The sequence below is a fragment of the Vitis riparia genome, chromosome 8 (genome assembly GCF_004353265.1).
Source record: "Vitis riparia cultivar Riparia Gloire de Montpellier isolate 1030 chromosome 8, EGFV_Vit.rip_1.0, whole genome shotgun sequence".
In the NCBI taxonomy this organism is placed as follows: domain Eukaryota; kingdom Viridiplantae; phylum Streptophyta; class Magnoliopsida; order Vitales; family Vitaceae; genus Vitis; species Vitis riparia.
Window position 1 is genome coordinate 2,740,786 of NC_048438.1, and position 16,131 is coordinate 2,756,916.

Sequence of the window (16,131 nt, forward strand, 5' to 3'; positions counted from 1 at the left end):
TCACAAAATTAATTTAGGTTATCAAGTTTGCTTACATGAATTAGCCTCTTACATACATGGATTGTGCTCCTTTCAATTCATTATAAGAAAAAAAAATTTATATTATGAAGTGTTTTCGAAATAAAATATAACAAATTATTCTAATGTAGATAAAAAGCTCTCTATTGTCATCTCTATGTTGCACCTTTAGAGCATTACTTTAAAAAAGACCTCATAAAGAATTCATCAAAGTAAAACTAGACATACAAAATATTTCATTAAGGAGACCAATGAGTTGAAACTAAATAAATAAATTCGTACTCTATCAACAAAATACCTTAACTACAATTTCAACTAACATATTATGCTTTCCCCAAAATAAGGAAAAAAATGTACTTCAATTTTTTATTCAACAACATAGAAGAAATAAATTTTGTTTTTATGAGATAAAATATTGTATTTTTAGTATAAATTAACAGTTAAATTAAATCTTTAATAAACTCATAGACTCTAAGTGAATAAATATGCATTAAATGCTTATTATAGAGTGTATATATGAGTTAGGGTTGCTCTGTATGGACATTTAATGGTGACCTCTTAAAGCATTTTGAATACAAAAATAAGTCCTATAATGCACAATAAAAAAAAATATCGAGGTCCAAACACGATGAAAACCATCATGTTATCACTATGTCATGATCAAAATTTTATCTAATTATAAAAGTAAATAATTAAATTATAAAGTTATAGTACAAATAGAATTCTATCTTATTAGCAGTTAACCCCTTACTCCTAGTTGTCACAATCATTACCTCCTACTCTTGTTCTCATGTAGAATGATAGCCTTGTTTTTTTTTTCCCCTATATTCTTGATAGAAGACCACTTTGTCTAATTAGTGCCACTAATTGCATTGAACAATATGAAGATATATTATTGAAAAATATTGGAAGTTGGATCTCTTGTTTATTAATATTATAAACAAATATTTTAGAAAAGATAGAAAAATACAAACATGTTGAGGAGAACACAAATTTATGAACCCATCTATAGAATAGTCAAACTTTTGTATTTCCCTACTGGTATTAGTTGTGGTCAATAATAAGCCATCTAGAGTAAATTTTGGCAATAATTTGATTAATATTTAATACCTAAAACAAAACAAGAACAAGGGATAGTAAGAAATCAAACCTTAACATGCACCTCTTCTATGTAGAGGCTACTAATATGCAATGGAGGAGCAACTACTATTATGATGTTATAACAACTTAAGAGATTCAGACTCATTTAAATTTTAATATGCTAACAACACTATGTAATATAATAGTCAATAAGGAAAATACAACTGACATAATGAAAATAATTAAGAAACCCAATCACAATACTAAATATTAACCAAATATATATTCAACCTAAAAGTTCAAAAAGTAGTTGAATGTTTTTATGAAATAAATGATAGAGAAGTCATGCAATTTTAATAAATTTATTCTAGATCTAGGGAGAAATTAAAAAAATAAATAAATTGTGATTTAGGCTGTGATTCAGCCTTGAGGAATGGTAAATTAGGAGCAATAGAATTAAATCAATCAGAATAGAATAGCCGTAGAAATTTCAAAAATAATAAAAATAGTAACAAGAGTTTAATTGTACTCACTTTTCATCACATACTTAGATGGTGGAGTAGAACACTCTGTCCCTTTCTATCTTTCACTATTTCTTTCTTTCTCTCTCTTCCAAGCTAGGAAGAGAAGAGTGATCTATAAATAGATAGATAAATATATTAAAAAAGAAAAATTATAATTAATAAATGAAAACATGAAGAAGAGAGATAAGATGTTGTGACGGTGTCTAATATTTCTATTAACATTCAACTAAAATTACAATTCAAGATAGAAAGAAAACATGGAAAATCAATCACTGACACTGTCAAATTCCTAAGCCAAAATTACTGTTGGTACAATTTAAGTTAGTACTTTGAATCTTTAATGCCCATTCATCTCCTACATCATTAAAATAAGCCAAATAATTGTTGCAAACCCCAAATTAAGAAATAGAGAGAAACATCAATTTGTTAAAGTTAATGGAAATTTAATTTGAATTCTTCATTAGTAAAAAAAAAAAATCTTTACAAGTAATATATTTCCAAATATGATATAACATCAAAAATTAAAAATGACAAATCATAATACCCCAAAACAATAAGAAGATAAATGAAACATGACATAAACATTAACTAACCCAAAATAAATATTCAACAAGATGAAATTTTACCTAAGCAAAATTAGCAAGGAAAAAGGAGAAGGTGGTTGGGTTGAGAATGGTGACCCTTTATTATACTATGAAAGCAACAATGAATCAACTTCTTCACAAGCATGATGATGTTCAGTAAAAAGCATCTCAAGTTTTGACTTCAAAATTTGAAAGAAAAGCAATTAGCTATGAACATTAAGTTGGGTTTAATCATACTTAATATTATAACTATGAAATTATTATAACTAAGGCAATAGAACTTACTTTTTATTTGGAGTTAGATTTTTCCAACCTTAATATTTGGAATGAGAAAAAATGGTGTTAGAGATTAGAGGAGTTGAAACAAGGAGCAAATTATTCTCAATAACTCTTAAAGAACCTCATAAAAGTACAAGTTTGAACAATGAAAGCTTTAAGAAAGGATTTGGATTAGTACAATGTAAGGATCCAGACACATTTAAAGCTTTAAAGAAGATTGGCCAATTAAGTAAATGCGATTTATAGTTATTAGGTTAATGCAAATGAGTTAGTTGGGCACTTACTTGGTTGGGAAAGTGATGAAAAGTATGACTCCTCGTTGGGTAATTACTTGGTTATTTAGGAAAAAACTTAATTTTAAATAAATAAATAAATAGTTTTTGTGAGATTTTATATGAAACTAGAAAAATAGTAAGAAAAAGAAAATAAATAATACAAAGGCACAATTTCATTTTCTGTTTAGTTGGTTTCAAAGATATAAAGAAAAATTAATGAAATAGAATAATTTTTTTGAGAATTTATACAATTTTAGAGGAAGAAAATTGGAGGATTGTGGTAGAAAAATAAGAATTTAATTTAAATTTTTTATTATATTTTTCTTTTTTTGTTTATTTTCATTTTCATGTTTTTTTTTCTCCTTATACTTGGTTCAAATTTTCTGTGAACTAAATCTAAGCATAAAATTTTGTTGATATATATATATAGTTTGGTAAGGGGTCATTATAAACTCATGGCAAAATTGTTCAAAGGCTAAAAAGGGTCATTGATGAGATGATCTTAGAATCTCAGAATAATATTTGTGAAGGCAGAAAAAATTCTTGATGATGCCCTAGTTGTGAAGGAGTATATCAATTCTAGAAATAAAGAATTTGAGAGAGGTGAGTGGCTTGCAATTTTTTTTTTTTTTATAAGCAAGAAAAATTACATTAATGGCATCTAACGTAAAATGAAACAAAGTAAACAACTAGGTGAGATTTCCTGTTATTGGTTTTGGATGAGATGCATTTTAGACAGAAATAGTTAAGTTGGATTAGATTTCCCTTCCTTTTCAGAATCACCACAATAGTAGCAAGAGAGCCTAAGACCTTTTGAGTAGGGTAGAAAGTATAGGTCATTGGATAAAAAATTCTGAAACAGGAAGATTCAAGAGAATTCCTAATGAAATTTAGGATATGTAGTGTTTATTCAGAGAAAAAGAATAGGTAGTGCTTGTGTAGCTCATCGGAGAAAATGGGAGAAGGAAGAATAATAGGGAATTTCAGTTTTAATTTATCTATGAAAAAACTAATCACTAAAAGTTACAAAAGTTGCACCTAGAAGGTTTGAAGATTGACTTGAACTTGGATGCTCATTAAGGTCACTAGAGAAGTTCATCATATGGCAATAAGCCAAAATTTCAATGAGCATATCTAAATTAAATAATATGATTTCCCAATTAAGTTTTAACCCTTTGCTATGGCTTATTAGAATTCATTTCATTATAGTACTTTGGAAACAGCCAAGTTGGTGGATATGATCTATAAAATGAAATCCACAAAGCCTCTTTGCATCGGTGTTCGCAAGAATGATCTAAAGATTGTGATGGACTTGCTAGCTTTGCTCTAACATTTCTGTTTCCTTCTAGGAATCAAGCAGGATTGAAAATCAAAATTCTTAAATAACTATATCAACCATTATTTGCTATTAGAAAAATCAGCACTACCAATAAGGTAACACATCACAAGATTCCATCTATATAACTAATAAGGTCACTCACATATATTATACTTCAGATATAATCTTCATTAACATTGGAGAAGTGGGAGTGCATCACCTGAATTCGAGATGAAGCCTTCTGCAGCAGTCTTAGAACTTCATAAGCTCCACTGAAGGAGTAGAAAACCTAATACACCTTGAGACCTACAGGAGGCAAAGGCAATAAATGTTTAATCAGAGCATGGTCCATGCATTGGAATCATGAGGCTATGGGTCAAATACCAGAATTTTTATCTGCATCTTGGGCTTGATAAATGGGATTCATTGAAGTGTTTTCCTAAAGGTCAAATACCAGCATAGTCCCACTAATTTGTCTTATTTTTCTTCATTTAGTCCAAACTATTTATTATAGGATACAAGTGATTCAAGCCCCTTATTCTTATGCTTCTTCACCACCATAGAAAAAATACCAATTTTTTTTTTTTTTTTTTTTTATATAAAGAGAATAGAAGCAATCTCAACAACACCACACATATTCTAATAAACATTCACATCAATTATAGGCGTTTTGGCAAAATTCAAAACTGATTATTGCAATGTTTAACAAGAAAAATGTAAAGACAAAATGGTTGTAGATCTCCAAATTGTGATAGTTTCTCAAAAAACAGAAACTTAAATAGGGCTCCAACCTATCTCTTAATTCCAAATCTCATATATCTAAAGAAATCCATCCATAAGAGACTAGATAAGGAACAAGTAAAAGAAAATTAGAAAGAATTCCATTATGTTTCCTGTTTTATGCATTTTTTTAGGTGTTGGGAATCAACATTGAAATGGGAATTTTACCTTGTGATTTTTGTCACATTCTGGAACACCTAGCTTATGTTTTCCTCTTTAAGAAAGCATTGCAATTGTGTTCTTTTTTTTTTTTTCTTGCCACCTAATTCAAAGAACAGTTGTTTCAGTTTTTATATAAATAACTAATTCCTAATTTCTAGATAGTTTAATTAGTATGGTTGAATGGCATTCTTTGGCACAGAGCAAAGGTTAATGCTGGAAAATCTTCTGCTTAGAATAGATAAACACAAGAAAGAGAATCATATTTTGAATGACATTAATAAGTGAATCCCTTCCAATAAGCTCTATACCTATAGGTTTTTTTTTTTATCTCAAACATTAGCTTTCAAGTGGCCTAACCCAAATCTTACCAATGCTTAACAGATAGGCTCATGCTTTCTTCTTATTGTAAGCCTTTGACCCAATGCTGCTCCTTCCATCCTTTTTTTTCTTAACTGATGTAATCACTTCCAATAATGATATTATAACATTTGAATTTCTCTTACATCTCTACATATGGATGACAAAGAATATTTTTAAGTGTGTTATGCTAATTTTCTTCTTGTTTAGTCAATAAGGAATTTTTTTTTGTACCTTTTATTTTTTTTAAATTAAAAAAAAATCACATTTAATTTCAAGGGTCTTTGTGGAATCTTCCATGGACATGCACAGACTTCGGAAATGGATTCAGGGGAGGTGAGGAAAATAGTGACCATAGATGGAAATTTGTTGCAAAACATAGGCTCATCATGTTTTTCAATCAACCAAGAAGAAATTTGGAGAGATTTTGAGCAAAAAAAATCAAATGGTAAGACTACAAAATAGCAAGAAAAACACTACTAGAGATTAAGACTGAAAAATAGTAACATCAGTACAAGGATAACAAGTAAGCTTCTATCTTTAAAAATAAATAAAAAATAGTAGTAACTTTCACATGAAATATAATAATTTTTATATGAAAAGTATGGATTTACCTTATGTAATATTGCCAAGTGCAATAATCTATAAACCACAAAATATAAAACATCTTATTGGAAACTACAGTGGAGACTGGAGACTAAGGAAAATAACTTCCCAGATGAAAATATTGAAATTCATATGTTCAAATGTAGTCTAAATTGCATAACCTCATAAATTTCTCCAAAATTGTCAACAATGGATGTGAACACATAACCCCAGTAAAATGAAGTACGAAAGAAAACCAAAAAACAAAATCTTGATCTGAATGGCCTTACCACATTAAGCTTCACTGCAAAGCCATGGACCCTAGCAGAGCACTTGCCTCCATTTCCTTCTTCATCATGTCACCATGGACTGATATAGAAGTCAAGGGACTAAACACCAATGCCAATGACTATAAATAACAGAATATGGATTCAAATATTATAACTGGCTATCAAGAGTAGAAAGGATCCATGTCCTGCCTTGGCAGAAGCTTCAAGTTTCATTCTCCTTTCATGTTGCACAGTATGAAATGAATCATAATGGGGTATTTTTGAACAACCACAACATGAATCCAAGGGTGGAAAGATAGGTAATACATAATAGATATTAGTACATTGTTTAAATTCATGGCATCCTGTACACAAGATTTTGAAATTTCCAAACGCTGTGTCATTGCTGTGCATTATTCGGAAAGGGTAACAATCGGAATGGAATTTGAATTAGAAATGATAACCCAATGCCAAATTGAAGTGCATAGCCTGACAAAGTGGTAAACACAATTCGGTATCCGATCAAAAATACGAACCTCTATTAAATGAAGGTCTTTTCACATTCCAAAGTGTGATTATCAACAAGTAATGCAAATAAAATCCCTCATAGCAAACTGGCCATCATATTTTGAGATAAACACAAGATAGTTAATTGATGATTAAATATTTCTAGCAAGCATAAAGTAGCAATACCACAAAGGGAAGCCTTCAACTAGATGAATAACTCTTAAGGAGGCTCTGTTCCAGATACTACACACAAAATTGCAACCAAAATTAGCTTTAAAAAAAAATAAAGAAAGAAAAACAACAGTTCAATGGGAAAAACAACATGTGAATTTACCAATAAAAAAGTCTCCAGCGTATACCATACAAGACTTACCAAACATCCCTTTTACTTAATGACATAGAAGATAAACCAGCAACAGAACTGCCACACCCCCAACTAAGTTGGAAACTTGGGTATTCAAGTCAAGAATCATGATACAAGTAGGAATTGCCACTATAGTGATGACAGAAATTTGATACATTTTCAAATCCTACAAGGATCTTATACATGCAGAGGATTATTCATCCATAAAAATATGAAAATTTGCAGCTTTGTTTCCACAAAAATGCAAAAACTCATTCCAAACAACCAACCCTTCAAGTCACAAATTCACAATCCACGGAGTCCCAATTTCTGAAATCTTTTCAATTAAAAATTTTCACTTTTGCTAAAACTTTTTACCTTCCACAATAAGATTTCTAATTTCCATGCCTATGCTACCTCCAGTGACCATCATCTCCATAAAGCTTCATTTTCTTCCAACCCATGGACTCCTCTATCTGGATGGTCCTTTGATTCGAAAGTATGTACATTGACCCCCAAAATAAATCTTCCTAACCAAATGTAGATCAGATTCGAGTTGGTCTAAGAACAGAAACCTTCACATTTTCTGGCTGCTTAACAGAGGAGATCGGAGCAGGATCTTGAAAATGAAAACCCCCAAACAGCTCGGCTACTCACCAACTACACGTCGTTGTTTCACGATGTGATATATCACCCCAATATTGTCTCCCACCTCACTTTTGATTTCGTTGCCACTCAAATCTATGAGATTCCATTACCGACAGGTTAAGAATATTTGTAGATTAGAGTCTGAATATAGTACTCTTCCAAAGGTTAAGGTTTTTCAATAAAGAGAGAGAAAGCTTAGGGTTTTCAACGAGAGTGAAGGCCTAGGGTTTTCAACGAGAGTGAAGGTTTAGGTTTTTTACGATCTGAGGGTTTAGGTCTTCGAAGGGTTTCGATACTCACAACTGGTCTTCTAAGGCTTGTGGCGGTGCTAAATTTGTCTTTTGACAGGTGCAGCGAATCATATGGAGGTAATGGGAAATATATTACATTCTATGTAAGAAAGAAAATGGCGTTTTTTTAGCGCCAAGGACGCCTATTGAAATGTGTATACAATGATGCTTAAAATAAGCGCCAACGTCTTTAAACTTTTACAGTTCAATGACGCTTATAGAGGCGCCGTAGTAAACAAGCGTCAACATTTTAGTATATCTAACTAAATAATGATTCTTTTTCAAAAGCGCCAATGATAAGAGCGTCCTTGTTTTGTTTTTCTGTAGTAGTGTCATATCAAGACTAGACATTAAATTTCTTTCAGGTCTCTTATTTATGAATAATAGAAAATTGAAGTTGGAAGCCTCCTTAGTGGTAAACTAGGAGTAATGGATAGATAATCAACTACTAGACATTGTACATTTTTAGGAGATGGTCTTATCATTTGAAGAAGTAAGAAATAATCAATCGTAGTCTATTAAAATACAAAAGTAGAATTTAGGTGGTGTTTGTTTTTTTACTTAATTTTAAATAGAACATTAATGTTTAATAGTGTTAAATATTAGATTGTTTGTTTTTGTAGTATTTTATTTCTATTAAGTATTAAAAAGTAAAAAAAACCAATGTGTTATTTTTTCTATTTAGAAAAAACTACATATTTTGGCTTTTTCTATTTAGTAAAAAGTTTACAATAAGTCATGAAAAAATAGAAAAACAAATAATTTAAATTCTAAAATTAAATTGCTTTCAGCAAAAAGCCAAAAAAACAAACACCACCTTAGTGTCATTGAACAAGGTATTGTGAACTTCTTTAGATTAATATCACACTTGAGGATCTTAAGATTAAATTCCAAAAAACTATGATATTGTATTGTGATAATAAAATTGTTATCAACATAGCTTACAAACCAATCTATTCTGATCAAACCAAACACGTGGAGGTTGATAAATATTTTATAAAAGTTGGATAGTGATCAAGTACGCATGCTATATATATGTACTATTAATTAGTTAATCGATGTTCCAACTAAAGGACTTAGTGTTAGAATTTGGTGATTCGAATTTTATTTGGTCCAACCCAAAAAGCTTGTGGTGCAACATATGTGGTGAAACTAAATTTATGAGATTTTTTTGGGGGTATGTGGTGATAACAAGGATGTGAGATTTGTTCCCCCTACATGTCTTATACTACTTTTCCATTAATCTTTAAAATGTTCCATTGCATGAAAATGTGACTTGTTTTTCCATGTGAAGCTGATTGCCTTCATTTAATGTATTATCCTCACTTAATGTATTATCATGTATCAAGGATAATTCAAAGATCCTTATCTTAGAAAGGATAACTAGAATTTATTTGTTTTTCCCCATACCCACTTTCTCACTCTCTAAGGAAGAACTAACAATGCATACTAAGATCAAATTCTAGTATTTTTTGTTTAATTAAAATTTTACTAAATTTCATTATAGATGATTGAAAATATTTATTTCCCCAATTTAAACCATAAAAAATTATGGTGTTTGTATGGCACAAAGAAAAATGATTGAGGCCTGACATTGAGGAATATGTCTACATAATTTGCTCAATACGCCATAACAGAACAGAGCACATGGCATGGCTTAAGGGCTCTACCTGAACATAGAACAACTCTTACTCTATTTTTGGATCTTAAAAAACTCAATAGGAAAAATGCGAGAAATAGAAAGAAAATAGAAAAAAGATAAAAATAAAAAAAAGATTATTTCTAAATATTTCTTCAAGCTTGTTCTTTCTTTATTTTATATAAAGATTGAGTAATTTAAAAATGCTTAAATTTTTAATTATATTTAGTTTTCATTCATATTTTTTGTGATAAAGAAAACATGAGAAAATCATTTTTCTTAATATTTTATATTTCCTTACCAAACATAGCCTTAAACCTCTACACTAAGAGAACTTATTAATACCATCAACCATAAAGAATGTATTTACATAATTAGCTCCATACACCATAGACCATACTTAAACATTCTCAAACTAATATTATGTTCCTAATCAAAAACTCTACTGAGAGATTTGCAGAGCATTTCTATTTTTCAAATCAGTCTCTCAAAGGTTATGTTTTAGGATTACTGATACACTTGGTGCTGCACATTGGCAGCAATCATATACCTTTGCAATTAATGATACATGACAATGTACAATCAATTCCTCCACTTGGGGTTTTTCATTACCTCACTGCAATCAAGTATTTTCCGAAGGCAGAACTCCAAAACAACAAGAGCTGCCACAGAAGCAAGGCAAGCCCTTTTCCCTGATCCTAATATCCCCATAGCTGAAAGTGAGTTCTTCATCTTCTTGTATATTTTTGGAGGCAAAAAAGCAAAGGCGAGGTAACAAGGCCCCTGAGCTTCTCACTAGTACTGTCAACAAATTGCCACCGTCACAAGAATGGTTGATGAAACGAGCAACATTCCCTATTCTTGTTCCATCAATATTCATCCTCAGGCATGCTTTTCCAGATGGAAGATGCTCCCTCACAACCAAAAGAGCAGAAGAAAATCGACCACCTGAACTAAGTTCATCATACATTTGTTGCCGCCTTCTTGCTTGTTCAGTTGTCAAGAGTTCACCTATTCAAAACAATTCGACACACCCAAATTCAAAACCCATTCTCAAAGTGGGGAAAAAGGAAATTATCAAAACCTATTTTCAAAGGGGGAATTATGTTACAAGAATGGATGTGAATAAATTTCATCTCAGAAAAAACTCACAAATCGAGCAATTGTAACCATCTGATTTGTAAATCTTAAGAATCATAATGAAAAGATCAAGAGATTTTATAATTCCTAAATGAGTTTTGCACTAAATCTACAAAATGGAATATCAAAGTTTTAGTGTATTCTCAAAATGTTAGCAACCTTTTATCAGTGGATTAGTTCTAATTAAGTTTCAAATATAATAAATAGCACTAACCTAAGAAAAGTTTTTGTTTATCGCTTTGCTTTTGGTTGACCTTCTGGTGCTTTTGTATGCACCATGTATGCTTTTACGCACCCTTTAGTTGGGCACTATTAATATAAACGATCTTTGCCCATAAATAAATAAAGAAAAAAAATACATCTAACCCATGCAAAGCACAAGAAACTTCAAATGATAATAATAACTTATTTCCACCAAAAATTTGGCCATCTTCAGAATTAATTCATATAAAATCTAGCTTTGTCTTAGTTGGTTCCCACATTTTAAAACACAAATGCATGGTAAGTCACTCACTTGGCAAATCATGGTAACTAACTAAATGATCCCTTACAATCTCCTTAATAAGCTTTGCAATTCCTATGAAAGCTGCAATTTCTGAATAATTTTTCTGTTGAGGTGAGGAAGTTGATGAAGGGATGAAAGATACAGGGCTTTGGAGAGAGATTTTAACAATCAGTTAGAAAAGAAATGATTTAGTCTTTAATACAACTGTGAATTGGACCATTTGGCTTGGGGTTAAGATTAATCCACCCACAGCTCAACTTTGTGTCAGGTTAGAGGCCTTCAACCAATTTTTTTTTTTAATATCGGTTGGCTCAATTTAGTTCAGATCTTCTGGTTTTAACGTTACTTCAATTTTGCATAGACATAGCTGAATGATTATATCAATCTTTATCAAATAAGTTTACAGTAACTACCTAGTTACTTTTTTTCAGAGAAAAAAATATATTTACTTTTTTTCTTTATCAAATATGTTGCGTTTTAAATTTATGATAACTAAGAAATGTTACCAAGTAAATGTGTTCCATTTGAGAAATAGAAATGTAAACATAACACATCAAAACAAATAGAAGGAATGCAAATGGAAATCTAATTTCACTCAATGAAGTGATAAAAAAATATTTCACAAGCCATGTATAAGAGAAATTAAATTCCAACACATTGTCATTGCCTCAACTCAGCTAAAACATTTAAAGGGAAAGCATGGTTCCAAGTCAAGCCTTAAAATTGACCAATTTTCTTGTTTCCTCTCTTCAAGTCAGGTCTTTCTTGGACCTCTTAAGTATAGCATCATTTTCTCAATTAGAGAATTTGACCTCAAGTTTTTAAAGTACTTCCTTGACCCTCAACTTGCATCCTTTACTTAGTATAAGAAGTTTGGAGATGTTATTGTTTCCCTTACCCTTGAGGCCTGGCTCAAGTGGTAGAGGGATGGAGAGGGTTTGTGGGAGGTTCCAAGTTCAAGTTCCAATGAGGACAAAAAATTTACCTATCAAAAAAAAAAAAAAAAATTGCTTTCCCCTTCCCTTAAACTAGTGTTTGAATAGCTTTTTACATGATCTACCAGAGTATGAGCCAATGAAGCCCTTCGGGGGTTAGAAATGTTGGGTTCCTGATATTGGGTAAAAGTTTTAGGATTGAGCAAGAAGAAAGGCCTAGGCTGAAAAGTAGAAGGAAATTGACGAGAGATGGGAACCATTAAATATTTGTGTTAGTTTGCATTATAACGATGTGAGGATGATGGTTAGCTTCATTAACACTGACATACATGTGGGATTGCATCAAGAATTAAGTTAGAGGTCACAAATAGGAAGTTAGTGGCACAAGCTATATCAGTCAACCCACTCTTCACATGTAGAATATGCTGTGTAGGCACGCCAGGGTATTCCTACTCAACTTACTAATCAGTCATGGCTCCAAAATGATTTTTGGCCTTGCTACCATGATCCAGTCCAATTTGACTTCAACAGGATCCTGTGCATTCAGGTCAAGGATCTTTATGCTTGCATGAGGTTTTTTCTATGTCTTGTTTGTTAAGGACTTTAAATTCCTTGTCTCTGCTTAATCCTGCTGCTTAGCTTAGTATTCTGACAATAAGAACACCCTAGGCAAACTGTGATGTATCACCGATTTAAGACTGGTAAAGCATAGAGCTGTTGCTTAGCCCCTTAATTATGTAGGAATAATTAGGAATATTTGAAGAAATAGTTCAAAGACTATGAACAGTTGAGAAACTATAAAAATAAGTAAAAAAAATATCTGGAATTCTTTATTGATTCATGGAGGAAGCTCCCATGTACTAGTTGCAAATATGATATCTACAGGCCTTTGTAAGATATTGATTCCCTACCATTCACGTTAGAGGGTAAATCTCTTTTACTGAAGTCCTACCTTATTTGTTTTTCCCATTTGAGATAAGCATTAACAACTTAACTAACCCAACACCATACCCATCTCTCACAAGACCGCCACCCTTCTTCTTCCTTCCTATAATTTCCACTTACAATCTATCCCCAAGAAGCTCCCCTTTTATATGCATATCGCCAACATCACTTGCATAAAAGAGCCTTATTAAGCAAAGAAAGGTATCTAATGTCCAAAACCCCCCTTTCTTTTCTCCATGTAAACAATTGACCACTTCACCAAATGAAGTTTTTTCTCTAAAGCCCTGCCTCCCCGAAGAAAATCTCCTTTAATCTTCTTAAGCCTCATTGTTGGTGGTTAAGAACACCACTATTGAGTATAAGACTGAAACTGATTATCATGCATCAAATTGAGCCTTAAATATTCTCCCCAATGCGATTAAGTTCCTCATTAAGAACCATAAATCTTATCATCTATGTTTAAGGGGATTAAGTGTGGTGCACAAAGGTGGAGTCTTCAAGCTTAGAGTTGAAGACTTGAAGGACATTGAAGAAAGCTTGATGTGTGGTTCATCATTAAGTGCTCAATTATTGGTAACCTCTACTAACATTTACCATTTCCTAGTTGGTTGTTGATAGGAGGTTATTGGACTAAGGTTGGAAAACCCCAAGTTGGTTGCATGAGGCTTGGTCCTCTAGTTGTGTGCATTTGTGTTAGTATTAGGTACAATAGTTTTGGGTTAACAAACAAATAAATAAGCTCCTCTTTATATAACCAAGTGCTTTCATCAAGAACACTTGGAGAAGAACAAGAAAGTAATTGAAGGGAAGAAGGTGGGCACTCTCTCCTGCTTTGACACCTCTTACATCTAACACATCAGATACTCTTCACTATAGATTCTCATCAATAGAACCACATTTTAATTGAGTGTCATCATCAAATTGAGAAAGCAATCACTCCAACGGACTCTCTAATTGTCGGAGTTAAATAATAAATTTATTGATCGAAACATAGAACTCTTTGTCCTAGGACTTGGATCCTAAGAATGCGCATAATGGATTAAAAATTTATATTTATAATGTTATTAAGAAATTCTTTTGTGGAGATTTTCAGGAGAAAGGTTTTCTTTTTTAAGATTTTGGTTGCACTTTTATGCACTTCATGTATTTTAACACGCAAAATTTCAAATTCTACAGTTTTTAAATTATCACAAGGATCAACACAAATAAAAAGGTCAAAGGTCCACTACTTATCCACAAATTGTTTCCTCATGTGTCGACACTTCAAAATCTAGCAGCAACCAAATGATCATTTCAGCAATGAGATGTTAAAAACAAGATTTGATGCGTGAGTTTCTTACAAATTACTTCTTTATAATTTTCACCTTTTTCACATGTCTATCTCATACTTGACTAGGTATACTAAGAAGATAGAAAAAACTTTCAAACACATTCCAAATCACAAGCAACAAAATGAGCATTGCCCAGTTCTATGCTACATCACATGCTCTCGGAAATGCCTCTAACTACAAGAACACAACAGCATGACATGTGGATGTTCCCAAAAATCAGAGGCAAAATACCATATCCCCATTCTGAAAAGTACCCTGGTGAGGCTGCAAGTGTTATACACCATCAACATATATTATGAGGCTTTTGCAAAGTTAGAAGTTTAACCCAAAAAGCTAAGGCTATGTTTGGTTCCTAAGAAATACTTAGGAAAGAAAAAAAAAAGTAAAGAAAATGATATTATCATATTTCGTTTTAGAAAAATAAAAAAATAAAATATAATTAAAATTGGTATGAAATTTTTATATTTTATAAATGGTGAGATTAAAATAAGTATATAAAAATAATTTATTAAATTTAAATTTATTTTTTATTTTCTTGTATTTTCTTTCTTCCCCTCTATTTTCTTTCCGCATTTTCTCTCAAACTTCCCGCAGGAACATAGCGTAAACAATCAGGTAATGGAATGTATGTAAAAAGATGGTACCTGCATACTCGCAGACGAACTGCCCTTTGGGAATAAATTGAGCAGCATGCAAACCCCACCCTTTCTTCTCATCTCTAACAATCTTCAACCCAACCGAAACCCCTCTCTGGGTCACCCGATTCTCGCAATTCAACCCGCAACCACAACCTGGCCCGCACTCGCTCATCACTTCCGACCCCTCAACAAAGCCCCCACACAGGCACTCGAGTCCACAACTCTCGCACCCACACCCGCTTTCTTCGCCCGTGTACGGGAGGATCAGACCCGGGGGCGGAAGGGTGCTATTCTGGTTGTTGGAGCCCCATGGCTGGCGTCGAAGAAGAGAGGACTGGGAAGGGAGGATTTGAGAAGGAGTGTAGTGGAAGTAGGCGTAGGGGTGGGCGTCGCAAGCGTTGACAAAGGGGACTGGAAGGTTCTCGTAGGATCTGGAGGCGTCGGAGGCTCTGGCGGAGGTGATGGATTTGGAGATGTGGTTTAGGGTTTTGCAGGTGGAGGAGAGCGTGGCTAGCTCTGTTGGGGTTAGCCATGGCATGGCCAGTTCCAAGCATTCAAGCAACGCATGCTCCTCCATTGTCACTCGTTCCTCTTCCCCTGCACCACCTCAATTCAATTTAGCTAATCCCATACCTTAAACCCTTGTGATTTGAAATAGCATTTCTGAATTTTATGGTTAGAAAGTGTTTTTAAAAAATATTTTTAATAAATATAAGAATAATTATGATTTTTTTTAAAATAAATAAATTACACCTGGTTAATTATCTATTTTTAAAATAATTTTCTATTCTAAAAAATAAAAATTAAATTGATAACAAAAAATAATTATCTATTTTTAAAAGCATTAAACATGCTATTTTTATAAAATATTTTAATTATTTTTAATTGCTTTTACTTGTATTTTTTAAGATTATTTTAAAAATAATTATAAAAATATTAAAAATAAAGTATTATATATAAAAATTATTTTTAAAAAATG

At 32.0% G+C, this 16,131-nt stretch overlaps 1 protein-coding gene and 1 long non-coding RNA gene across 2 annotated transcripts; both read right to left on the minus strand.

Moving 5' to 3' along the window:
- Nucleotides 1-1,636: 1,636 nt before the first annotated feature.
- LOC117920162 lies at nucleotides 1,637-6,334 on the minus strand. The gene is made up of 3 exons (XR_004652216.1): nucleotides 6,253-6,334; nucleotides 4,299-4,384; nucleotides 1,637-1,734 (listed from the first exon to the last, which is right to left on the minus strand). It is a non-coding gene; the product is annotated as an uncharacterized LOC117920162 (long non-coding RNA).
- A 3,662-nt stretch (nucleotides 6,335-9,996) lies between these two features.
- Nucleotides 9,997-15,768, minus strand: LOC117919799 (histone-lysine N-methyltransferase SUVR3). Its single transcript, XM_034837055.1, has 2 exons — nucleotides 15,159-15,768; nucleotides 9,997-10,669 (listed from the first exon to the last, which is right to left on the minus strand). The coding sequence occupies exons 1-2, from the start codon at nucleotides 15,727-15,729 to the stop codon at nucleotides 10,281-10,283; spliced, it is 960 nt and encodes a 319-aa protein (XP_034692946.1). The 5' UTR covers nucleotides 15,730-15,768; the 3' UTR covers nucleotides 9,997-10,280.
- Nucleotides 15,769-16,131: the final 363 nt, after the last annotated feature.